Here is a 27640-nt window from a genome sequence, read left to right on the forward strand (position 1 = left end):
AATCATATAAAATTCACAGTGACAAACATCTAATTAAACATTGCCAAGCACGCAAAGACGCTGAAAACTATGACTCATAATTCAATCACTAGAAACGACTGACAGACTTGGTAGGAAGATACTAAATGGCAATAGTATACAGAGTCCACATACTCAAGAAGGAAGAAGAAAGCAAAAACATGATAAGGAGAGGAAAAAAAAGACACAAAATTCACCCAAATCAAAAATCTAGAGGTAAACAATGCAATGTCTTATATTAAAAATACACTGAATGGGATTAACAGACTAGACACTGCAGACTAGATGATTAGTAAACATGAAGACATAGCAATTAACAATAAAATCTATCCAAAATAAACACAGAAGAAATAAGACTTGAAAAAAAGAAGAGGAGACCATCAGTGAACTGTGGGACACCTTCAAAAGACCTAAGAAATGTGTTTGGAAAAATTCTTGAAATTTTGTCTGAGAATTTTTCAAATTCATGAAAACTGGTCATTCTAGGTCTATGAAGCTCAGTGAGCCCTCTGCAGAAGAAACAAAGAAAAAAATCACACTAAGGTACATCATAATCAGACTGGTAAGAAACACACACACGCACGCGCGCGCACACACACACACACACACACACACACACACACACACAGAGTAATAAAGAGAAAACCTTACAGACAGAAGCAATGTCTCATGCCTGTAATCCCAGTGCTTTGGGAGGCCAAGATGAGAGAACTGCTTGAGGCCAGGAGTTCAAGACCAGCATGGGCAACACAGCAAGACCCTTTCTCTTCAAAAAATTTTTAAAATTTGCCAGCCATGGTAGTGCATACCTATAGTACCAGCTACCTGGGAGGCTGAGGCAGGAGGATCACTTGAGCATGGGTGTTGGAGGCTGTAGTGAACTGTGATCACACCACTGCACTCCAGCCTGGCAACAAAGCAAGAACCTGTGTCAAAAATAAAAATAGGCCAAGCACAGTGGCTCACACCTGTAATCCCAGCACTTTGGGAGGCTGAGGTCAGGAGATCAAGACCATCCTGGCTAACAGGGTGAAACCCCGTCTCTAAAATAAATAAATAAATAAATAAATAAAATAAATAAAAAGAAAACTTTACATGCAGCTAGAGTAAAAAGGCATACTCCATACAGAGGAACAAATATGACAGGGAATTCTCACAGAAACAATACAAATCAAAAGACAATGGAGTAGTATCTTTAAAGTATCAAAAGAAAAAACGGGTAACTGTCAACCTACAAATTTACACAAAAATAACACCTTCCAAAACAAAGGTAAAATGAATACTCTTCTGACATATAAAAGCTGAGAAAATCCATCACCAGCAGAGCTGCACTACAAAATATTAAAGGAAATTATTCAGGCAGAAAAAAATGTTAGAAGAAAATTTAACATATACAAAAGAACAAAGAACAAAAAAGTAAATGTTTATAAATACATAGGTTGTTTTCCTTAATTTTTGAAGCTATTTCAAACATAAGCTGCTGCTGATCTTATATACTGCTATATACTGCTATAACAGTATGTGATATATTCCAGTTATATGCTGTTTAAAAAAGATTTATAATAATAAGCCCATAGATGTGATAAAAAGTCAGGAAGGTCACGGAAGAATGGGATAACACTATCAACTGACTTTGACAATCATCCAATTCTCCAACCAACAAAGGTAGAAGACATATTCTTTTCAAGATCACAAGAAACGTTACCAAGTTAGACCATGTTCAGGGTCATATAAACATCTCAGCAACTCCATACTCACAGATTAATCTGCGATGAATCACAAACCTAAATGTAAACGGTAGAACCATAAAGCTTCTAGAAGAGGTAAAAAATATATTGCAGTAGGCAAAGCTTTCTTAACCAGGACAAAAAGGTACTAAATGTAAGAGAAAAAGTATTAAATTAAGCTTCGTTAAAATTTTAAATTTCTGCTCATAATGACACCATTAAACTTCATAGTGTCTCAGACCAGGAAAAAATATTTACATCCAGGCACAGTGGCTGGCGCCTGTAATCCCAGCTCTTTGGGAGGCCCAGGCAGGTGGGTCCCTTGAGCCTATAAGTTCCAGACCAGCCTGGGCGACATGGTGAAACTGCCTCTACAAATACAAAAATTAGCCGAGCATAGCAGGATGCATGGGCAGTCCCAGCGACTCAGGAGGCTGAGACAGGAGGATTGCTTGATCCTAGAGGCAGAGGCTGTAGGGAGACAGGGTGACAGAGTGAGATCCTGTCTCAAAAAAATAAAAATAAACCACTTAATGCCCATCAGATTTACAAAAATTTAAAGTCTATGTCAAATGTTTGAGAAGATATGGGTTAATGAGTACTCCCAGCCCCTGCTGGTGGGAGTGTAAACTGACACACACACACACACACACACACACACACAGAGACACACACACACACACAGAGCACTGAATAAATAAACCAACAGAACCAAATAGGGCCCAGAAGGAGACACTTCAATTAATGTGACAGAGGTGACACCGCAGAGCAGGGGAGAGAAGACAGACTTTGACTCGACTCAGTCATGTAGGAAAACTGCGTGTGTGTGTGTGTGTGTTTGTGTACGTGTATGTGTGCATGTGTGTGTACGTGTGTGTGTACGTGTATGTGTGTGTGTATGTGTGTATGTGTATGTGTGTATGTGTTTGCGTGCATGCATGCACACTGAGGCATATTTCAACAACACCTTACGCAGTGGTCCAAATGAGCTACAGTTTACACAATCAGCATGTAAATTAACCTAGCTTTAAAGGCAAAAGAATTAAGTCTGAAAAGACTATGGTGCCATTCCATTTACATAGAGATCAGCATTAAGAACCAATCAATTTACTGTTTAGCTAAATGATATTTCATGGTGTATACATGCCACATTTCCTGTATCCATTCATCCACTGATGGACACTTAAGCTCATTCTGTATCTTAGCTAAGGAATTAATAAACAGAATACATGGAAAAAGAAATGTAATAAATATATATATTATAAAAAAACTATGCAGCCATAAAAAATAATAAAATCATGTTCTAGCAACACCATGAATGCATCAGGAGGCCATTATCCTAAACAAATGAAAGCGGGCACAGAAAACCAGATACCGTGTTCTCACTTACAAGCGGGAGCTGATCACTGAGTATGCATGGACAGAAAGAAGGGCACAGCAGACACTGGAGACTTACAGAGGGCAGAGGGTGGACAGAGTGGACACAGGGTGGGCAGAGGGTGGACAGAGAGTGGACACATGGTGGACAGAGTGGGCACAGGGTGTGGACACAGGGTGGACAGGGGTAGACAGAGTGGACAGAGTGGACACAGGGTGGACAGAGAGTAGACACAAGGTGGGCACAGGGTGGACAGAGGGTGGACACAGGCTGGGCGGAGAGCAGAGTGAACACAAGGTGGACAGAGAGTGGACGCATGGTGGACACAGGGTGGACACGGAATGGACAGAGAGTGGACACAAGGTGGACAGTGGTGGACACAGGGTGGACACAGAGTGGACATGGTGGGCAGAGGGTGGAAAGAGAGTGGACACGGGGTGGACAGAGTGTACAAAGTGTGCACAGGTCAGAGAGTGGACACACAGTGGACACAAGGTGGGCAGAGTGAACAGAGTGAACACAGGGTGGGCACATGGTGGACACAGAGTGGACACAGAGTGGACACAAGGGGGGCAGAGAGTGGATACATAGTGAACACAGTGAACAGAGTGAAAACAAGGTGGACAGAGGTGGACACGTGGACAGAGGACACAGGGTGGACAGAGTGGACACAGAATGGGCAGAGGGTGTGCAGAGGATGGGCAGAAAATGGACACAGAGTGAACACATGGTAAGCAGAGGGTGGACAGAGTGGACATAGGGTGGACACAAAGTAGACAGAGGGTGGACACAGAGTGGACACAGGGTGGACAAGGAGTGGACACATGGTGGACAGAATGGGCACAGGATGGCCAGAGAGTGGACAGAGTGGACTCATGGTGGACAGAGTGGGCACAGGATGGCCAGAGAGTTGACACAGAGGGGACACAGGGTAGACAGAGGGTGGACAAGGAGTGGACACATGGACAGAGAATGGGCACAGGATGGCCAGAGAGTGGACACATGGTGGCCACAGGGTGGAGAGAGGATGGACAAGGAGTGGACAGATGGTGGACAGAGACTGGGCACAGGATGGCCAGAGTGGACAGAAAGTGGGCACAGGATGGCCAGAGAGTGGACACAGAGTGGACACATGGTGGACAGAGACTGGGCATAGAGTGGACACATGGTGGACACAGGGTAGACAGAGGGTGGACAAGGAGTGGACACATGGTGGACAGAGTGGGCACAGGATGGCCAGAGAGTGGACACAGAGTGGACACATGGTAGACAGAGGGTGGACAAGGAGTGGACACATGGTGGACAGAGAGTGGGCACAGGGTGGACAGAGAGTGGATACAGGGTGGGCATATGGTGGACACAGGGCAGACACAGGGTGGACAGAGTGGACACAGAGTGGGCACAGGGTGGGCAGAGTGGACACGGTGTGGGCAGAGGGTGGACAGAGAGTAAACACATGGTGGACAGAGGGTGAGCAGAGGGTGGAAAGAGTAGACACAGGGTGGACATAGGGTGGACAGAGTGGACACAGGGTGGGCAGAGGGTGGGCAGGGAATAGGAGCTGAGAAACTACGTCAGTCCTTTTTCTTGGATACTATACTCATTACCTGGGTGACAGGATTGGTCATACCCGCAAACCTCAGCATCACGCAATGTACCCATATAACAAACTCACACATGTTCCCCCAAATCTAAAATAAAAGTTGAGATTTTAGAAATAATAACCAGCATATATAAGGACTTCAACTCAATAGTAAAGAACCCAAATAACCAAATTCAAAGATGGACAAATGATCTGAATAGACATTTCTCAACAGAAGACATAAAAACTGCTAACAGGTACATGACCAAAGGCTGAAGAACCCGAATCATCAGGCAAATGCAATCAAAACCCCAATAAGATACCATCTCACCCAGTTACAAACACAGATGCTGGCTAAGATGCGAAGGAAGGGCAACTCTTTACACTGCTGGTGGGAATGGGAACAGGAACTAGAACAGCCGTTCAAGAAAACAGTATGGAGTGTCCTCAAAAAAAAAAAAAAAAAACAAACTAAAAATAGAGCTGCCACAGGATCCCACAGCCCACTGCCGGGGAGACAGGCTAAAGAAAGAAATCCGTGTATCCGAGAGACAAGCACGCCCTGCGCGCCCAAGTTTACCCCGGCACTGCTCACAGTAAGATCTGTGACACCGACAGAAGATCCCCACAGGCCTCCTCTCTCCCTTGAGTCCTGTATTTGCTTCCTTTGCATTTATGTGTTTGGCACATTCCACTTTACATTTTTATTTTCGCTCCCACAAGAGGTGAGATCTGTGTGTGACGAGGAATTCCTTCATCCGTGTGCCTCCAAGGGCACCTACCTTGAAGCTTTCAGGTTAAACCAAACATGTCTTTCGACGATAGCTGAGAATGACTTAATTCTCACACTGACAAAGTACAATTGATAACATACGTCATATCCCATCATGACAAACCACTATGTATTCAAACCTAGCCTGGGAAGTGTTCACACTTTTCCTCTGGATCACTAGGGGAAAACCTCGGAGAGTTTTTCTACACTGGGAACATGATTCTGTTACCATATAAAGCAGGAAGGACTCAAAAGAAAGATGTGTATCCTGATATATCTTTTGCATTCCTTAAAGAATGCTTCCAGCCTACGGTTCTGCCTTGGGTGAACCCATGTCAAATGACTTAATGCAAACGGAAAATGCCAACCCTTTAGGTCAGTTACTCAATCTACACAGTTACACATGGGAGATACATACATGTAAAGTTGGCTGGCCACCTGGCCAGCTCTCAGCCATTAACAATTGCTTAAGAAATGATGTGAATAAACTGAAAAATCACCTCACATAATGAAAACGACTTAATATTAAAATCAATGGATACCAGAAGCTTCCCTGTTTCCAAACCTCAAAATGGTAAATCTGACAAGATAATCACGGGGTGTCTCAGGCTCACAGAAAACTCTCTGCATACGTACGCCCTGCTTACTAAACTGGTGTATCTACAACCTTAAAGGGGGAGTGGGGACGGTAATTAAGAATACGTATGAATGCTAATTACATTGTTTATATATGCCATCATTCCTTTAAAAAGCCAGACATTTAAACAAGCAAATGAGAAAGCTGGATCCTCTCTGCACTGGCCCCATGCTCACGGCGGGTTGTCGGGATTATTTAGATTCAGGAGCAATACTGGTTGACTAGCTTCTGCACTGCTGCAGGCTACAATCCTCTAGAGCGCCTGAAGGGTTATTACAATTGCCAGCATCTACAGAGGACAACAGAGGAGCCTTACCCCTTCCCGAAGGCACCTCATTAGCACTGTGTATGCAGTCGAGGGAACAGCCCAGCACTCTCTAGGGTTCTTTTTTTTTTCTTCCTAAAATGAAGTGGGGGAAAAAAAGGCAGTGAAGCTCATAGCACAAAAGAGATTAACCCATTCAAGCAAATGGCACAGCTCAGTTCCAAGTATACAAACTACCTAAAACTTCTTAATGGTCTAAAGTATTACTTACTACCTGATAATAATGACCAGACCAAGGGTCTTTTATTGCATTGCACATACAAGGTATTCTATTTCTCACTGCATTACATGTGATGTGGATTAGATCACTTCATTAGAAGCTAGATTTTAAAAATTGAGAAATGACAATATGATCCAATACAATCTGACAGAGAAATCATTCTATTGATAATTATAGATGACAATATTAACACAACTATCTAAAAAGTATCACATTATCTGGAATGACTTGAAAGCATAGAAAACACAACTTTGAGTGATAACTCAGGATAATTCGCAAGCACAAGTAATAGGCAGTATGTTATCTACTAAGACAAGGAGCTACATAAAAATGAGCCAGCGAGCAGGTACACTGATTTTAATGACATCAGCAACAGTTCCCTTCCAGAAGATTCACCAAATTAGTGTCATAACCACAAGCACACTCCTGCAACCTATCAAATACAACCACAAAGTAACTCAGGTGCCACAGAGAAAGATGAAAAAAATAATTTTTAAAGCAGAAACAATTAGGTTCTACTTACAGAATATACTCAAGATTGTCCAGATGACAGAAGAGACACCTTATTAAATTACTTCAGCCACTGTGAAAAACAGTCTGGAGATATCTCAAAGAACTAAAAACAGAAACAGCATTTGAACCAGCGATCCCACTACAGAACTTCCATTTGAACCAGCGATCTCATTACAGAACTTCCATTTCAACCAGCGATCCCATTACAGAACTTCCATTTCAACCAGCGATCCCATTACTGGTTATATACCCAAAGGAAAACAAATCATTCTACCAAACACACACACACACTCCTACGTTCATCGTAGCACTATTCACAAGAACGAAAACATGCAGCCCACCTGGGTGCCCACCAGCAGTGGCATGTCTCCACCATGAAACACTTCTGCAGCAACGCAGATGCAGCTGGGGGCCATTATCCCAAGCAAATGAAAGCAGGAACAGGAAACCAAACACCATGCGTTCGCACCTGTGAGGACTAAACACGGGGTTCACGCAGACAGAAGACAGGAAAAAAAGACACTGGGGCCACCACAAGTGGGGAGCTGGGACAGGAGTAAGGGTGGAGCAACTTCCACCCTCTGGGAGGCAGGATCAGCCGCACCCCAAAGCTCGGCATCAGGCAAGCTATTCACGAAACAACCTACACATGTACCCCCGAATCTAAAATAAAGTTGAGATTTTTAAAAAAGAATAAGTACATTACTAATCCAAAAGTATTTGATGCTCACGAGAAGAATCATGACCCATTAAAACCATACCCTTCCTTGATTATAGAATTCCACATATGGTTACACCCTGGACACTATGATCAGGAGCTGCTCCAACTCAAAAATCAAATTGACGGTAAATTTAACCCACAAACACAAGCACCTTCTCTTCCCTTATTCTACATGCCCACACAACCGTGACCAACACTGGACTCTGTCCTCTCCCCGGCCCCTCTTCCTTCCTTCCCTCAACAGATGGCCAACTTGACTCCCTGCTGCCTAATCCTGGACCCACCATGTGATCACCCTGCCCAAAACCTCACCTGTCCGTCTCTCTTTAGCTGTCCCCAACCTCAGCCTCTGAGAAAGCCCGCTGCTGGTTTTCTCTGGACCTGCTCTCAGACAGCTGAGCCATTAGAGAAAGTGGCTCCACAGGGCAGAGTCCATACTGCCTCTGGATGGGCATCCTCAGGGCACCTTCAGCATCACTCTCCAGACCTGCTGTTTCTCTTATCATCACCCTCCCTGCAAAGGTTATTTTAAACCTTTGACCCTCCCACCACTTCACCGACTTTCCTCCGTCACAGATAAAGAGAACAGAAAGGAGAGAAAACTCATCCAAGTGACGCCCTCTGCTACTCCTGCGCAGTGTTGTCACAGCACAGGCCCCTCCACTCCTCTCCCGCCACTTGGGCTCAGGATCCTCCCATTCGCACCCCGCCTTCTTCAGGGTCATTAGCTTATGAACCATCCTTATGGCTCCTAACTTTCCCACATCTTATCCCCTCTGGATCTTTCCTGCTTCCACCTGAACAGAATCACTGCCTCTCATTTTGAAAACGGGACCCTGTCCATCCCTGGTCCCTTTTCACAACCATCCTCACGTTACACTGACTTTCTCAGTTTCCTCGCCTTCCGCTGAATCCTCAACCCACTCCACTATGACTTCTTCTATCTCCCTCATTCCAGGGAAAATAAATAAATACGTAAGAACGCTTGCTGAGTTACCAGTGACTTTCATGTCATTAAATCCAATAGACCCCCTCTTAGTCCTTTAAACTGGACCTTAAACTACATTCAGCCCTACTGACTTTCCCTTTCCTGAAATCCCCACTTCTCCCTCCTAGTTTTGCTGCTATTTTGCTTACTCCCATCCAGGCTCTCAGAATTCTGTCTTCAGTCTTCACTCAACTCTTCACATTTAAACCATAGTAATCTTTCTGGCATGCAAATCAGCTGACATAATTGCCCTTCTTAAAACTCTTTAATGAGTTCCCCTTGCTCCTAGGATCAGGACCAAGACCTGTGACTGGCAAGGAGCCATTCGTGGTCACGTCTCTGGCAGTCTCTCCAACCCTGCCACCTTCCTCACTTCTCTCATGTCCCCTGGCCCCGGTGAAGTCACGCATGAAGAAAGCACGTACTATGTGCCAGGAGCTCTTCTTAATAATTGCCATAAACCATAACAAGGCAGATCAATTTTCTTCCTTAGTAGTGCATAGTGGAAGATTGAGATTTTTGTTTTGTTTTGTTTTGTTTGAGACAAAGTTTCACTCTTGTTGCCCAGGCTGGAGTGCAGTGGCATGATTTCAACTCACTGCAACCTCCGCCTCCCAGATTAAAGTGATTCTCCTGCATTGGCCTCCCGAGTAGCTGGAATTACAGGCATCTGCCACCACACCCAGCTAATTTTTTGTATTTTTAGTAGAGATGGGATTTCCCCATGTTGACCAGGCTGGTCTCCAACTCCTAACCTCAGGTGATCCACCTGCCTTGGCTTCCCAAAGTGCTGGGATTGCAGGCATCAAGCACGGCAGCCGGCTGAGTGTTATTTTTTTTTTTTTTAGAAGTAAACAAAGTCAGTCAAAATCATGATGAGCACTATAAAGAAAAGCAGCGGAGCAGGAGGCTGCAGAAAGCCTGTCGACAGGCTGGCTCCATCTCAGATCATGCAGCCACGGAAAGGCTTTCTGAAGGGATTCATGTGAGCAGAGAGAAAACACAAACATCTCAGAAGCAAATAACACAAGCAGGAGGAACGGCAAAGGTCAACGTGGCGAGGCAGAACCACGGCAGAGCGGGTTTAAGGAACGATGGGAGGTGAGTACGGCTGGGGGTGAGTGAGGAGGAAGGCATGAGGAATTGGGTCCTACAGGTTCTGGGGAACCAGCCCATGAGGGCCCAGACAGTAATCAGAGAGACCTTGGCTATGATAATGATCAAGGCAAGAAGACAGAAATTATGGGCTAAAACAAACCAAAAAAGATGAAATAGGAATACCTGAACTGAGGGTGACAGGTATCCTCAACAAAAAAGAAACACATCAACTGGAAATGAGCTGCCTTGCGGCATTCTCTGCAGAATCACAGTCTGAGGCCTTAGGGTGTTAACAGAGCCAGGAAGACTTAGGCTTGTGTATTGTATACAACGATCATCAGCTCAGTCCCCACAGGTGAACACTGACCTGAGATTTTAAGGTTTATTGTAGTCAAAGTGACAATTCCACAAAGCCCTCATGTCCTGAAAAGTTATTTATTTTTGTAGATCAAGGGACTTAACTTCCTTTTCCAGTCTGCTATCATAAGATGTAGTCAAATGTCATGGCCACAGTATCATCCCTTTATTAAAATAGCCTAATTTATATTCATTTAAAGTATATACCAAGGGCTGGGGGTGTTGGCTCACGCCTGTAATCCCAGCATTTTGGGAGGCCGAGGCAGGCAGATCACTTGAGGTCAGGAGTTCGAGACCAGCCTGGCCAACATGGTGAAAGCCCTCCTCTACTGAAGATACAAAAATCAGCCAAGCGTGGTAGTGCCCACTTGGAGTCAAGCTACTCAGGAGGCTGAGGCAGGAGAATCGCTTGAACTGGGAGACGGAGGTTGTGGTGAGCCACTGTGTCACTGCACTCCAGCCTGGGGAAGGCAAGGAGACTCCATCTCAAAAAATACAACCACCACATACTGAGGAAAGTGATTCTCTAGATCTGCTTTTAGATCTAGCAGGACATGGTTCTGTATGGTTCCATCTGCGTAAGATTTTAGAAAACGCAAATGAGTCTATATAACAGAAAGCAAATCGGTGGGAGTGGGGAGACAGGAGAGCACTAAAAAGGGTGCTGAGGAAACTCTGGAGGCCACAGGTTCATTTTCGCGTGTGGTGACGGTTTCACAGGTATATACATAAATGAATATTTATCAAATTGTGATCTTTAAATACATGTTGACTGTATACCAATTATATCTCAAGCAGAAGGCAGGGAGGAAAAAAATTACAGGAGCTAAAAAAGAATCAGACTAGACTCTCGTTCTCGGTGAGAAAGCAGACCAGGGACCTGACTACTCTTCTAATAAAAGCAACTGTTTTCATTTTGACATCCTTAAAATGCATCAAAGATCTGACAAGATAACAATGAAGAGAGAAGAATCGAGTAGGCATCACACTACCTGACTTCAAGGACTCCCTCTTTTTGGATTGTTTGGAATAGTTTCAACAGGAGTGGTACCAGCTCCTCTTTGTATGTCTGGTAGAATTCGTCTGTGAACCCGTCTGGGCTTTTTTTGGTTGGTAGGCTATTAATTGCTGCCTAAACTTTAGCCCTTGTTATTAGTCTATTTAGGGTTTCGACTTCTTCTTGGCTTAGTCTTGGGAGGGTGCAAGTGTCCAGGAATTTATCCATTTCTTCCAGATTTACTGGTTTATGTGCATAGAGTTGTTTGTAGTAATCGCTGATGTTAGTTTGTATTTCCAAGGAATCGGTGGTGATATCCCCTTTATCGTTTTTAATTGCATCTATTCGATTCTTCTCTCTTTTCTTTTTTATCAGTCTAGCTAGTGGTCTGTCTATTTTGTTGATCTTTTCAAAAAAACCAGCTCCTGGATTTATTGATTTTTTTTGAAGGGTTTTTTTGTGTCTCTATCTCCTTCAGTTCTGCTCTGATCTTAGTTATTTCTTGTCTTCTGCTAGCTTTTGAGTTTTTTTGATCTTGCTCCTGTAGCTCTTTCAATTTGGATGATAGGGTGTCAATTTTAGATCTTTCCTTGTTTCTCATGTGGGCATTTATTGCTATAAATTTCCCTCTAGACACTGCTTTAAATGTGTCCCATAGGATCTGGTAGGCTGTGTTTTCATTCTCGTTGGTTTCAAAGAACATTTTTATTTCTGCCTTCATTTCATTGTTTATCCATTTGTCATTCAGGGGCAAGTTGTTCAGTCACCATGTGATTGTGCAGTTCTGAGTGCTTTTCTTAATCCTGAGTTCTAATTTGATTGTGCTGTGGTCTGAGAGACTGTTAGGATTTCCGTTCTTTTGCATTTGCTGAGGAGTGATTTATTTCCAATGATGTGGTCAATTTTAGAGCAAGTGGGATGTGCTGAGAAGAATGTGTATCCTGTGGATTTGGGGTGGAGTATCCTGTAAATGTCTATTAGGTCCACCTGGTCCAGATCTGAGTTCAAGTCCTGGATATCCTTGTTAATTTTCTGTCTCGTTGATCTGTCTAATATTGACAATGGGGTGTTAAAGTCTCCCACTATTATTGTGTGAGGTCTAAGTCTCTTTGTGGGTCATTAAGAACTTGCTTTATGTATCTGGGTGCTCCTGTATTGGGTGCATATATATTTAAGATCATTAGTTCTTCTTGTTGCATTGATCCTTTTACCATTATGTAATGCCCTTCTTTGTCTCTTTTGATCTTTGTTGGTTTAAAGTCTGTTTTATCAGAGACTAGGATTGTTACTCCTCCTTTTTTTGGCTCTCCATTTGCTTGGTAAATCTTCTTCCATCCCTTTATTTTGAGTCTGTGTGAGTCTTTGCATTTGAGATGGGTCTCCTGAATACAGCACACTGATGGTTCTTGACTTTTTATCCAGTTTGCCAGTCTGTGTCTTTTGATTGGGACGTTTAGGCCATTTACATTCAACGTTAATATTACGTTTGAATCTGATCCTGCCATTTTGTTACTGGCTGGTTGTTTTGCCCGTTAGTTGACCTGGCTTCTTCACTGCATCATTATTCTTTACCATTTGTTACGTTTTTGCAGTGGCTGGTACTGGTTGTTCCTTTCCCTGATTAGTACTTCCTTCAGTAGCTCTTGTAAGGCAGGTCTTGTAGCGACGAAATTGCTCAGCAATTGCTTGTCTGTAAAGGATTTTATTTCTCCTTCACTTATGAAGCTTAGTTTGGCGGGATATGAAATTCTGTGTTGGAAGTTATTTTCTTTTAAGATGTTGAATACTGGCCCCCACTCCCTTATAGCTTGTAGAGTTTCTGCCAAGAGATCCACTGTGAGTCTGATGGTCTTTCATTTGTGGGTGACTGGCTTTCTCTCTGGCTGCCCTTAGGATATTTTCCTTCATTTCAACCCTGGTGAATCTGACAATTATGTGCCTTGGGGTTGCTCTCTCCTTGAGGAGTATCTTTATGGTGTTCTCTGTATTTCCTGCATTTGAATGTTGGCCTGCCTTTTTAGGTTGGGAAAGTTCTCTTGGATAATATCTTGAAGAGTGTTTTCTAACTTGGATTCATTCTCCCTATCACATTCAAGTACTCTGATCAAGCATAGATTAGGTTATTTCACATAATCCCATAGTTCTTGGAGGACTTGTTCATTTCTTTTCACTCTCTTTTCTCTAATCTTGCCTTCTCATTTTATTTCATTGATTTGATCTTCTGTCTCTGATATCCTTTCTTCTGCTTTATTGATTCGGCTGTTGAAACTTGCGTATGCCTCTCGAAGTTCTTGTGCTGTATTTTTCAGCTCCATCAAGTCGTTTATGTTCTTCTCTAAGCTGGTTATTCTAGTTAGCATTGCATCTAACCTTTTTTCAAGGTTCCTAGTTTCTTTGCACTGGGTTAGAACATGGTCTTTTAACTCAGAGAAGTTTGTTATTACCCACCTTCTGAAGCCTGCTTCTGTCAATTCATTAGACTCATTCTCTGTCTTTTTTTGTTCCCTTGATAGGAGTTGTGATCCCTGGGAGGAGAAGAGGTGTTCTGGTCTTTGATGGTTTCATCCTTTTTGCGCTGTTTTTTTTTCCCTTCTTCGCAGATTTATCTCCCTTTGATCTTTAAAGTTGGTGATTTCAGGAGTCTCTGAGTGGACGTTTTTTCTGTTGAAGTTGGAGCTGTATCTTTGTTGGCCTGTAAAGGGCGCTGCTGGGCTCTTGGGTGCAGTCAGGCTGCTGGGTGGGTGGTCCCTCCCTGGGGTTTGTTTGCAGGTGAGAGCGGTCCCCCCTTCCCAACGGCGTCTCTCCTTCCCCAGCTGGATCTTCCTGGCTGGGGTCAAGTTGGTGTATTTGCTGCCCAGCTCACTGGCATGCGGGCTTCAGTTTGAGCTCAGTGGAGGTGGGGCCTGCCAGTCTTATGGTCTGTTTCCTGCTTTCAACCCTGCCTCCCTCTGTGGGATGGTGGGTCCCCCTGGCATTAGTCCAAACTCCCACCCAGGTCTTTGTGACAAGTTGTGGTGGCCACCAGAGCTGCTGCTCAGATCTGCATCACTACCCACAGCGTCCCACGGTCTGACAGGGCTCTCGTGAACACGGGTTGTAGGAGGGGTGAGGTAAGCACAGGATCTGAAACAGAGCACTGAGGGGGTCACGTCCCCCGATGCTCCGAGCCGGCTGCGTGTTTCAGGTGGGGACGCACCCCCACTCCCCGTCTTGATTTGCCCCCCTAGGCGGCTCTCGCCCTGTGGCATCTTCCCTGGGCTATTTTCAGAGCCCTATCAGTCCCACTGGAATGAACCCCGCACCTCATTTGGAATCATGAAGTCCCCTACCCTCTGCATCTCCTTTCTGGGGAGCTGCGTTCCAGTGTCGCCTTCTCATGGCCATCTTGGTGCCCTGGCCTTGTCAGCTATATTCCTAGGCATTTTATTCTCTTGGTAGCAATTGTCAATGGGAGTTCACTCATGATTTGGCTCTCTGCTTGTCTACTGTTGGTGAATAAGAATGCTTGTGATTTTTGCACACTGATTTTGTATTCTGAGACATTGCTAAAATAGTTTATCAGCTTCAGGAGTTTTGGGGCTGAAATAAGCAAGTTCTCTAAATATAGAATCAGGTCATCTGCAAACAGAGACAACTTCACTTCCTCTCGTCCTGTTTAAATGCCCTTTATTTACTTCTCTAGCCTGACTGCCCCAGCCAGAACTTCCAATACCATGTTGCCCCACATACTATTCTTTATAGTGCAGAACTACTGAGTGAAAAAGTGTTTCTGCCTGCTGCATAAAATGATACAAAATCTACATCTGGATTTATGTACATAGGCACAAAATTAATTCTGTAAATATAAGAAATTGTATTTTATAATATTGATATTACATTACATATAATTATAATATTTGTTGGGGAACTAGACAGATCGGACAAAAACTATAAAAAGACTTCTACCCATATACCTTTCTTCACTTTCTAGTGTTCTAGTTCGTGAATATCTTGTCCCTTTGAAATACAAAATTACCTGAGAATAAATTCAACCAAAGAAAGATGTACAAAGCCATTCTGTAAAGAATAAAAGAATTGTAATAAATTTTTAAATCTATTACTATATGGAAATACTACTTTTTGTGCACTGGAGGACTATATAAATACCATAAAGATATCAGTATTTCCCAATCAATACACAGATTCAGTGCAATTCCAAACGTGATTTGAAGATTCAAAATCTTAACAATATTAGTTCTCCTCAAATTTATCTGCATAATCAGTATAGTTTTTAAAAGCAGATGATCTGCAGAATTGGACAAGCTGATACACAAAGGGCCAGGAACAGTCAAGACACTCAGAAAGGAAGAAACAAAGAGCAGAGACCTGCTGCGTCAGCTCTCAGGACTCACTGTGGAGTTAAACAGGTTAAAATTCCGATGTTTTATGACAATCGTGGTAACTGCCTTAAAGTGATGATTGTTCAGAAAGTCAGTTTAATTTAGATACTAACAATATTGAGATTATGTAACATTTGAGAAAGTTCTAGAACCAAAACTCAAGAAATACAATGACAGTCGGGTATAATGACTCACGCCTGTAATCCCAGCACTTTGGGAGGCCAAGGTGGGCAAATCATTTGAGCCCAGGAATTCGAGCCCAGCCTGGGCAACATGGCAAAACCCCTTCTTCACAAAATGTACAAAAAATTAGCCAGGCATACAGAGGTACACAGCTGTCGTCCCAGCCACCCAGGAAGCTGAGGTGGGAGGATGACCTGAGCCCAGGAGGTGGAGGCTGCCCTGAGCCGTGATCATGCTACTGCACTCCAGCCTGGGAAACAGTGGGACCCTGTCTCAAAACAAACAAACAAACAAAGAAACACAATGACAGAACTTCCTTAACTGCTTATAACTTACCAGTATTTATTTTAAACTCTCAGAGTATGACACTAAATGACTAATCCATAATTTGTCATATCTATTCCGTAATATTCTTTTAAACACATACACACACACATTAATGAAATATTAAATTTTTCCTTGTTGAATTCAGTAGTACTTCCATACCGTAACTTTAGATGTAAGAATTCAAATTCTGCCTTCACAAATGCCCACAGTCATGTTAAAAGCTTTATTTGCACAAAGCTGTATTTTATTTAAGCTGAAATGGAACTTTCTATGGAAAGAACCAATGGTCTCCTCTTGCCTGAAGGAGTCAAAGATGGCAGCAACCTTGGGAGTACCATACGGACTTTCAGTCCATTGATTTTAAAATACGGCCTTCAAATCTCCTACATTTTACAGGAAAAGAGGCACTGGGAGGGAGGGAAGGAGGGGGACAGGGTAAGATAGAAAGAGACCGAGAAACACTGAGAAATTCTCCCCCAAGAGGTAAAATTTCTCAAAAGTTCCTTAGGCATGCTCTAAGGGGCAAAGTCAAAAATCTTTTATATGATATTAATACTTGTCAGCCAGAGTATGTCAGAACATGTCCAACAGCAACAGAGTTAATCAGACAGTCTCACCTGGGTGGCTACAAGATAGATCAGCTCCCCGAGGGTTGGTAAAAGGCACTGTTTTAATTTGCTGTTCCTGAAGTTTTCCCTAATTAATTCAGTTAAGAGAACAATTGCCTGCAAAGAGAAAAAAGTAAATTATTAAAAGCAAGATACTCTGTAAAGGTCACCATTTTTAAGAACTATTTTCCAAATTATTTTCAAAATATGGGCCTTATATTCCTGAAGAAAAATACAGTAACTCTCCCAAATGAAGCTTAGAAATATATTCAGTAAAATAAACACATATAGCCGTTTTCAGTTTACAAAAGTTTTTTTGACCCAGGCTGGAGTGCATTGGCATAATCTTGGTTCACTACAACCTCTGCCTCTTGTGTTCAAGAGATTCTTGTGCCTCAACCTCCTGAGTAGCTGGGATTACAGGTGCATGCCACCAAGTCTGGCTACTTTTGGGATTTTTAGTAGAGCCAGGGTTTTGCCATGTTGGCCAGGCAGATCTCAAACTCCCGGCCTCAAGTGATGCACCCAGCTCAACGTCCAGAAGTCCTGGGATGACAGGACTGAGCCAGCGCACCTGCCCCAGCCTTCAGTTTATAAAACACTTCCACCGTATTGCTGATCCTGAGAGGCAATGCTGCCCTGTCTGTGAAGAGTAAATAGAGGCTGAGAGAGGTTCCAGCAACTGGCCCCAAGCCATCCGGTTCCCTTGGACAGCCAGGATCTGAAAACAAATTTTACCATGCCAGCTCCCTGGTACGCTCCAGCACACCGCAGTCTGAAAAGTTCTTCGATTGCATTAAACTATTACGTGATTCCTTGAGAAATCAGAAACTGGGAATGTTATACCAAAGTTGTAATATAATGCAGGCTGAAACTCAGCAGCATGCCTTATCAGATCGAGTTAATTTCCTAGGAGTCACACCAAGAAAATCACATATACTCACTGCCAGAGTGCATACACCAGAACACAAGCTAATCAAATCATAGTGGAGCCACAATTAGGACAGAGTAACATGTGCAGAATGGCTCCATTCTGACAAGGAAAAAAAAGGATATAAAATCATGTAGAAATACTTCTCTCAGTGTGACTAAGACTGTCTCATCAAGTGGGCCCCAGACCCCCATGTATCCTGACTAGGCAACACCTCCTAGTAAGGGCTGACAGACAGCTCATACAGGAGAGCTCTGGCTGGCACCTGGCAGGTGCCCCGCTGGGATGAAGCTTCCAGAGGAAGAAACAGGCAGCCATCTGTGCTGTTCTGCAGCCTCCACCCAGGCGAACAGGGACTGGAGTGGACCTTCAGCAAACTCCAGCAGCCCTGCAGCAGAGGGGCCTGTTAGAAGGAAAACTAACAAACAGAAAGGAATAGTATTAACATCAACAAAAAGGACGTCCACTCAGAGTCCCCATCCGAAGGGCACTGCCTTCAAAGGCCAAAGGTAGACAAATCCACAAAGATGGGGAGAAACCAGGGCAAAAAGGCTGAAAATTCCCAAAACCAGAACACCTCTTCTCTTCCAAAGGATCCCAACTCCTCACTAGCAAGGGAACAAAACTGGAAGAAGAATGAGTTTGATGAATTGACAGAAGTAGGCTTCAGAAGGTGGGTAATAACAAACTCCGCCGAGCTAAAGAAGCATGTTATAACACAACGCGAGGAAGCTAAGAACCTTGAAAAAAGGTTAGAGGAATTGCTAACTAGAAACGCCAGTTTAGAGAAGAACATGAATGACCTGATGGAGTTGGAAAACACAACACGAGAACTTTGTGAAGCATACACAAGTATCGATAGCCAAATGGATCAAGCAAAAGAAAGAATGTCAGAGAATGAAGATCAACTCAATGAAATAAAGTGAAAAGACAAGGTTAGGAAAAAAAAGGGTGAAAAGAAATGAACAAAGCCTCCAAAAAATATGGGACTGTGTGAAAAGACCAAATCTGCATTTGACTGGTGTACCTGAAAAAGACAGGGAGAATGGAACCAAGTTGGAAAACACTCTTCAGGGTATTATCCAGGAGCACCTCCCCAACCTAGCAGGACAAGCTAACATTCAAATTCAGGAAATAAAGAGAATGCCACAAAGATACTCCTCGAGAAGAGCAACTCCAAGACACAACTGTCTGATTCACCAAGGTTGAAATGAAGGAAAAAAATGTTAAGGGTAGCCAGAGAGAAAGGGCAGGCTACCCACAAACAGAAGCCCATCAGACTAACAGCAGATCTCTCAGCAGAAACTCTACCAGCAAGAAGAGAGTGGGGCCAATATTCAACATTCTTAAAGAAAAGAATTTTCAACCCAGAATTTCATATCCAGCCAAACTAAGCTTCATATGCAAAGGAGAAATAAAATCCTTTCCAGACAAGCAAATGCTGAGAGACTTTGTCACCCCCAGGCCTGCCTTACAAGAGATCCTAAAGGAAGCACTAAACATGGAGAGGAACGACCAGTACAAGCCACTGCAAAAACATACCAAATTGAAAAGCCCATCAACGCTGTGAAGAAACTGCATCAACTAACAAGCATCATAATGACAGGATCAAATTCACACATAACAATACTAACCTTAAATGTAAACAGGCAAATGCTCCATTTAAAAGGCACAGACTGTCAAATTATACAGTCAAGACCCGTCAGTATACTGTATTCAGGAGACCCCTTTCACGTGCAAAGACACACATAGGCTCAAAATAAAGGGATAGAGAAAGATTTACTAAGCAAATGGAAAGCAAAAAAAAAAAGCAGAGGTTGCAATCCTAGGCAAAGAGGGGCATTACATAATGGTAAAGGAATCAATGCAACAAGAGCAGCTAATTATCCTAAATATATATGCACCCAATATAGAAGCACTCAGATTCATAAAGCAAGTTCTTAGAGACCTACAAAGAGACTGAGACTACCACACAATAATAGAGGGAGACTTTTACACCCCGCTGTTGATATTAGACAGATCAATGAGACAGAAAATTAACAAGGATATCCGGGACTTAAACTCGTCTCTGGACAAAGCAAACCTACAAAACACCTACAGAACTCTCCACCCCAAATCCACAGAACCTTCTACATCTACAGAACTCTCCACCCCAAATGAACAGAATATACATTTTTCTCAGCACCACATCGCGCTTATTCTAAAATTGACCACACAACAGGAAGGAAAACACTCCTCGGCAAATGCAAAAGAACGAAAATCATAACACACAGTCTCTCAGACCACACTGCAATCAAATTAGAACTCAGGATTAAGAAACTCACTCACGCCGGGCGCGGTGGCTCAAGCTTGTAATCCCAGCACTTTGGGAGGCCGAGGCGGGTGGATCACGAGGTCGAGAGATTGAGACCATCCTGGTCAACATGGTGAAACCCCATCTCTACTATAAATACAAAAAATTAGCTGGGCATGGTGGCACGTGCCTGTAATCCCAGCCACCCAGGAGGCTGAGGCAGGAGAATTGCCTGAACCCAGGAGGCGGAGGTTGCGGTGAGCCGAGATCGCGCCATTGCACTCCAGCCTGGGTAACAGGAGCGAAACTCCGTCTCAAAAAAAAAAAAAAAGAAACTCACTCACAATTGCACAGCTACATGGAAACTGAGCAACCTGCTCCTGAAAGACTATTGGGTAAATCACAAAAGTTAAAACCGAAATACAGATATTCTTTGAAACCAATAAAGACAAAGACACAACACATCAGAATCTCTGGGACACAGCTAAAGCAGTGTTTAGAGGGAAATTTATAGCACTAAATGCCCACAGAAGAAAGCAGGAAAGATCTAAAATCAACACCCAAACATCACAATTAAAAGAACTAGAGAAGCAAGAGCAAACAAATTCAAAAGCTAGCAGAAGACAAGAAATAACTAAGATCAGAGCAGAACTAAAAAAGATAAGAGACACCAAAAAACACTTCAAAAAAATCTATCAATCCAGGAGGTGTTTTTCGAAAAGATCAACGTAATAAATAGACCACCAGCCAGACTAATAAAGAAAAGAGAAAACCAAATAGACACAACAAAAAATGGTAACAGGGAATCACCACTGATCTCACAAAAATACAAACTACCATCAGAGAATACTATGAACACCTCTACACAAATAAACTAGAAAATCTAGAAGGAATGGATAAATTCATGAACACATACACCCTCCCAAGACTAAATCAGGAAGAAGTCAAATCCCTGAATAGATCAATAGCAAGGTCTGAAATTGAGGCAGTAATAGCCTACCAACTAAAAAAAGTCCAGGACCAGACATATTCAGAGCCAAATTCTACCAAAGGTACAAAGAGAAGCTGGTATCATTCCTTCTGAAACTATTCCAAACAATAGAAAAAAAGGTACTCCTCCCTAACTCATTTTATGAAGCCAGCATCATCCTGATACCAAAACCTGGCAGAGGCACAGCAAAAAAGGAAAATTTCAGGCCAATATCCCAAATGGACACCCATGAAAAATCCTCAATAAAATGCTGGCAAACCGAATTCAGCAGCAAATCAAAAAGCATATCCACTTCAATGAAGTCAGCTTCATCCCTGGGATGCAAGGCTGGTTCGACATATACAAATCAATAAACATAATCCATCACATAAACAGAACCAATAACAAAAACCACCCGGTTATCTCAATAGATGCAGAAAAGACCTTTGACAAAATTTAACAGCTCTTCATGCTAACAATTCTGAATAAACTAGGTATTGATGGAACGTATCTCAAAATAGTAAGAGCTATTTATGACAAACTCAACAGCCAATATCATACTGAATGGACAAAAGCTGGAAGCATTCCCTTTGAAAACCAGCACAAGAAAAGAATGCCCTCTCACCACTCCTATTCAACATAGTATTAGAAGTTCTGCCCAGGGGAATTAGGCAAGAGAAAGAAATAAAAGGTATCCAATTAGGAAAAGAGGAATTCAAATTGTCCCTGCAGATGATATGACTGTATACTTAGAAAACCCCATCTTCTCAGCCCAAAATCTCCTTAAGCTAATAAGCAACTTCAGCAAAGTCTCAGGATACAAAATCAATGTGCAAAAATCACAAGCATTCCTATACACTAATAGTAGACAAACAGAGAGCCAAATCATGAGTCCACTCCCATTCACCGTTGCTATAAAGAGAATAAAAGACCTAGGAATACAACTTACAAGGGATGTGAAGGACCTCTTCAAGGAGAACTACAAACCACTGCTCAAGGAAATAAGAGAGGATACAAACAAATGAAAAAACATTCCATGCTCATGGTTAGGAAGAATCAATATCGTGAAAATGGCCATACCGCCTAATTTATAAATTCAATGCTATCCCCATCAAGCTACCACTGAATTTCTTCACAGAATTGGAAAAACTACTTTAAATTTCATATGAACCAAAAAAAGAGCCTGCATAGCCAAGACAATCCTGAGCAAAAAAAAACAAAGCTGGAGGCATCATGCTACCTGACTTCAAATTATATTACAAGGCTATAGTAACAAAATCAGCATGGCACTGGTACCAAAACAGACATACAGACCAAAGGAACACAACAGAGGCCTCAGAAATAACATCACACATCTACAACCATCTGATCTTTGACAAACCTGATAAAAGCAATGGAGAAAGGATTCCCTATTTAATAATGATGTTAGGAAAACCGGCTAGCCATAGGCAGAAAGCTGAAACTGGATCCCTTCCTTACACCTTACACAAAAATTGACTCAAGATGGAATAAAGACTTAAACCTAATACCCAAAACCATAAAAACCCTAGAAGAAAACCTAGGCAATATCATTCAGGACATAGGCATGGGCAAAGACTTCATGACTAAAACACCAAAAGCAACGCCAACAAATGCCAATATTGACAAATGGAACTTAATCAAACTAAAGAGCTCCTGCACAACAAAAAACTATCATCAGAGGGCGCAGACAACCTACAGAATGGGAGAAAATTTTTGCAGTCTATCCATCTGACAAAGGGCTAATATCCAGAATCTACATAGAACATAAAACAAATTTACAAGAAAAAAAAAAAAACAACCCCATCAAAAAGTGGGCAAAGGATGTGAAGAAACACTTCTGAAAAGAAGACGTTTATGCAGCCAACAAACATGAAAAAAAGCTCATCATTACTAGTCATTAGAGAAATGCAAATCAAAACCACGATGAGATACCATCTCACACCAGTTAGAATGGCGATCATTAAAAAGTCAGGAAACAACAGCTGCTGGAGAAGATGTGGGAAATGCTTTTACACTGTTGGTGGGAGTGTAAATTAGTTCAACCATTATGAAAGACAGTGTGGCAATTATTTAAGGATCTAGAACTAGAAATATCAGTTTTCCTAGCAATCCCATTACTGGATATATACCCAAAGGATTATAAATCATTCTACTATAAAGACACAGGCATGTGTATGTTTACTGAGGCACTGTTCACATTAGCAAAGGCTTAGTGGAACCAACACCCAAGTGTCCATCAATGACAGACTGGATAAAGACAATGTGGCACATATACACCATGGAATACTATGCAGCTATAAACAAGGATGGGTTCCTGTCCTTTGCACAAATGGATGAAGCTGGAAACCATCATTCTCAGCAAACGCAGGAACAGAAAACCGAACACCGCCTGTTCTCACTCATAAGTGGGAGCTGAACAATGAAAACACATGGACACAGAAAGGGGAACATCACACACCAGGGCCTGTCAGTGGGTGGGGTCTAGGGGAGGGACAGCACTAGGAGAAACAGTTAATGTAGATGACGGGCTGATGGGTGCAGCAAACCACCATGGCACATGTATACCTATGTAACAAACCTGCATGTTCTGCACATGTACCCCAGAACTTAAAGTATAATTTAAAAAAAAAAAACAAAGTAAGTGCTAAAAACTTCAAAGCAATTTGACAATTGCACAACATCCAACCACTCAATCACTGGTCTCATTTTGCACATAAGAATATGTAAAGCTGGTGGTTCAGGTGGGACAGCTGCTCAGCTGTCATGCACAGCAGGAGCACTTATTCATGTGGTATTTAACAGCGTTACTCAAGTATCACTTACATAAAATAAACAAGACACATCTGTTGTATGCATAAACTGTGAAGTCATCACTACAATCAGGATAACAAAGACCCTCCAGTGTTTCCTCCATGTCCCTTTTAATCCCTTTTTCCTACTTTTCTCTCCTCCCCAGAAAGCTATCAATTTACTTTCTGTCAGTATGTATTTTCTAAATTTTATGCACATTAGATCATATACTATATATTCCTTTTTGTCTGGCTTCTTTCACTCAGCATAATGCATTTGACATTCATCCATCTTGCTGCATGTATTAATGACTCATTCCTTTTTGTTTTTGTTTTTGTTTTGTTTTTTGTTTGTTCGTTTTGAGACAGAGTCTCACTCTGTCACCCAGGCTGGAGTGCAATGGCGCAATCTCAACTCACTGCAACTTCTGCCTCCTGGGTTCAAGTGATTCTCCTGCCTCAACCTGAGTAGCCGGGATTACAGGTATGGATCAACTCCTCAAAAAATGCAAACTATCACACTTCACCCACTATAAAACAGATAATCATTTGCAAAGGACATGACTGTCAACATAGAAAGTCCCAAGGAATCCAAAGAAAAAACTAGAACTAATAAGTGAGTTCAGCCAGGTCCCAGGATACAACATTAACCTTCAAAAATCAACTGTACTTCCATATATTAGCAATAAACACATGCAAACTGAAATTTAAAACACCACTCACAATCCCCCAACCAAAAAAAACAATACTCAGATATACATCTAAAAAAATACGTACAGGATTTGTATGCTGAAACTACACAATGCTATTTAAAGAAATCAAAGAACAGCTAAATAAATGGAGTAATAGACTATGTTCATAGATAGGAAGACTCCACATAGAGGAAAATCTCAGTTCTCCCCATATTAATGGACAGATTTAATTGAATTCCTATCAAAATCCTGAAACAATTCTTTACACATATCAAAATTATTCTAAAATTTATACAGAAAGGCAAAAGAATCAGAACAGCCCAAATAATTTTGAAAAAGGAAGAAAATGTGAACTGGGCACAGTGACTCAGGCCTGTAATACAACATCTGGAGAGGCCAGTACGAGAGGGTGGCTTGAGCTCAGGAGTTTGAGATCTGGACAACACAGCAAGACCCCATCTCTACAAAAATAATTTAAACAGAATCAGCCAGACATAGTGGTGCCTGCCTGTAGTCTCAACTACTCGAGAGGCTGAGGTGGGAGGATCACTTCAGCCCCGAAGGTGAAGGCTGCAGTGAGCTACGATCAGGCCACTGCACTCCAGCCTAGGCAACAGAGTGAGACCCGCATCCAAAAAGGGAAAAAGGAAGAAAAAATGGTTGCAATTACTCTACCTGGTTTCAAGACTCATATAGATATGTAATGAAGACTGTTTGATAGAGTTTGGATATTCATCACCTCCAAATCTCATGTTGAACTCTGATCCCCAGTGTTGGATGTGGGGCCTCATGGCAGGTGTTTGTATGACGGGACAGACCCCTCATGAATGGCTTAATGCCATTCTTGTGGGATTGAGTTGAGTGCTCACTCTTAGTCCTCTGGAGATCTGGCACCTCCCCACTTTCCTTCTCTCTCACCACGTGACGTCTACTCCCCTTCACCTTCTGCCGTGAGGAAGAGCAGCCTGAAGCCCTCACCAGAAGCACATGCTGGCCCCAGGCTTCTTCTATAACCTGCAAAATCGTCAGCCAAATAAACGTGTTTTCTTTATAAATTATCGTTCCTCAGGTATTCCTACATAACAGAGCAAAACAGGCTAATACAGGCATTACTAGTGGGACAGGCACATAGTTAAATGGAGCCAAACAGAATTCAGAAATAGCCCCACACAAGAATGACCTCTGACAAACGTGCAAAGGAGAAAAGTCAGCTTTTTCAATAGACGGTGCTGATGCAGTCGGGCATCCAGAGGAGAGCGAAGGCTGAGCCTGACCTACGTCTGGCACTTGACGCAGAAAATTAACTCAAAATGGATCACAGACTTAAATATAAATCATAAAACTGTAAAGTTTCTAGAAGAAAACATAGGATAACGTCTTTATAACCTAATACTAGGTTAAAAAGTACACCTGACACCAAGAGCACAGAGACATTGTTCCAGACTGGATAGGCAGCTGGCAGGCAAGCACGTAAAAAGATGTTCAGCATCGCCAGCAGCTAGGGAAATGCAAATTAAAACCAAAGTAAGTTATCACTACACACTCCTCAGAACGGCAAAAATGAAAAATGGTGGCAATGCCAAAAGCTGCCATGGATGATGAGAAACAGAATCACTCACGCGTTGCTGGTGAGAATGTAAAACGTTATTTGGCAGTTTTTCTTAAAAACAGCAACAATTAAACCTGCAATTGCCACAGAATCCGCAACTGCACTCCTGAGCACTTACCCAAGAGAAAGGAAGACTTCTGTGCACACAAACATCGGTGAATGGACGTTTACAGCAGTTTTATTTGTAACTGTCAAAACTGGAAATGACCCTGATATCTTTCAATGGCTAAGTGGTTAAATAAACTGTGATTCAACCATGCCACAGAACACTTCACAGCAATAAAAATGAGCAAAGATATGTCCAACAACCTAGATGAATCCCCAGAAAATGAAAAACGCCAACCACAAAAGGCTGCAAACCATGTGACTGTTTATACAGCATCCTCACAATGACAAGACTACGTAAATGGAAAACGGACTGGCTTCGGGGGTGGAGGGCAGCACAGGCAGGATGAGAGGACAGGGCCGTCGAAAGCTCATAGGAGCGACCCTTGCAGGGCCAAAAACGTTCTTTTCCTTCATGGTTTCCAGGTCAATATTCTGGCTGTAATATTGTACTACACTTTCGTGAGACGTTACCTTCGGGAAAAACTGGATGAAGTGTACGCAGGATCTCTCTGTATTATTTATAACAGACAGAAATTATTATTATTCTGTATTATTTCTTACATAGTTTGAATATTTGCCCCGCCCCCCATCCCATGTTGAAATTTGATCCCCAATGTTGGATCACAACTGGGCGTGAATCCATAATTATCTCAAAATAAAAAGTTTGATTTAAAAAGCTGTCAACCTCGTATTAAATTCAAAACTCAGATCAGGCTTTCTGCTTCACAAAGTTAGTGGCAGGGATTTATAGCATTTCTCCATTTTATAATCCACTGGTCTTTTGTGTCAGTAAGCATCACTGGAAATTTAAAACATTCTAATGCAACAGACCCTTAAAGTGATAAAACTGTCTGGATTGCCTCCAGCATAATAGAAATTGCTCTGGAACTCACTGTCTTATAAACAGACACACATCATATAATTTATTCCAGTAATGCCACAGCAACCTCACATCTCACTTGCAAAAGTTCACTTTGGAGAGCATTAAAAAGTCTTCAACAGATACTGCTTCCCCTCATGGTTATTTGTATAGATTTTCCATTTGTTGTATTAAAAATTTAAAGAAATATTAGTAACAAAAAGAAAAATAGAAGCATAAGCAACAAATATAACACATAAATGACAAACACCCAGGGGGAAAGAAGTATCCGTTGACCTGGTACAACGGCAGTTGAAAATGCCAATACTGAATGAATGAGGAAGGTAAAATAGATTTAGTTCTTCAAACTCAGAAATCCAAGGAATATGTGGGTATTATTCTTATGCATGTTTTCTTCTAGTCTTTAAGAATCCTCCTGGCCTTCTAACATTGAAATTACTGTTAAAAAATCCTAACAATGAGGCCAGGTGTGGTGGCTCATACCTGTAATTCCAACACTTTGGGAGGAGGAGGCGGG

At 42.2% G+C, this 27640-nt stretch overlaps 1 protein-coding gene across 11 annotated transcripts in view; it reads right to left on the bottom strand.

The window, feature by feature from the left end:
• The window catches only part of ULK4 (unc-51 like kinase 4), a 621709-nt gene that overhangs the window by 506298 nt on the left and 87771 nt on the right, over positions 1–27640 (bottom strand). For 10 of the 11 annotated variants that reach the window (XM_039461864.2, XM_074406080.1, XM_039461866.2 and 7 more), the window contains exons 18-19: positions 16840–16947; positions 6431–6514 (exon numbers count right to left, since the gene is read on the bottom strand). In XM_039461864.2, coding sequence (XP_039317798.1) covers positions 6431–6514; positions 16840–16947 — 192 coding nt within the window. The remainder of the gene's footprint in view (positions 1–6430; positions 6515–16839; positions 16948–27640) is intronic. The other variant, XM_074406079.1, reaches the window with a different exon arrangement.

This window comes from Saimiri boliviensis, chromosome 9 (assembly GCF_048565385.1).
Source record: "Saimiri boliviensis isolate mSaiBol1 chromosome 9, mSaiBol1.pri, whole genome shotgun sequence".
Lineage (NCBI taxonomy): Eukaryota > Metazoa > Chordata > Mammalia > Primates > Cebidae > Saimiri > Saimiri boliviensis.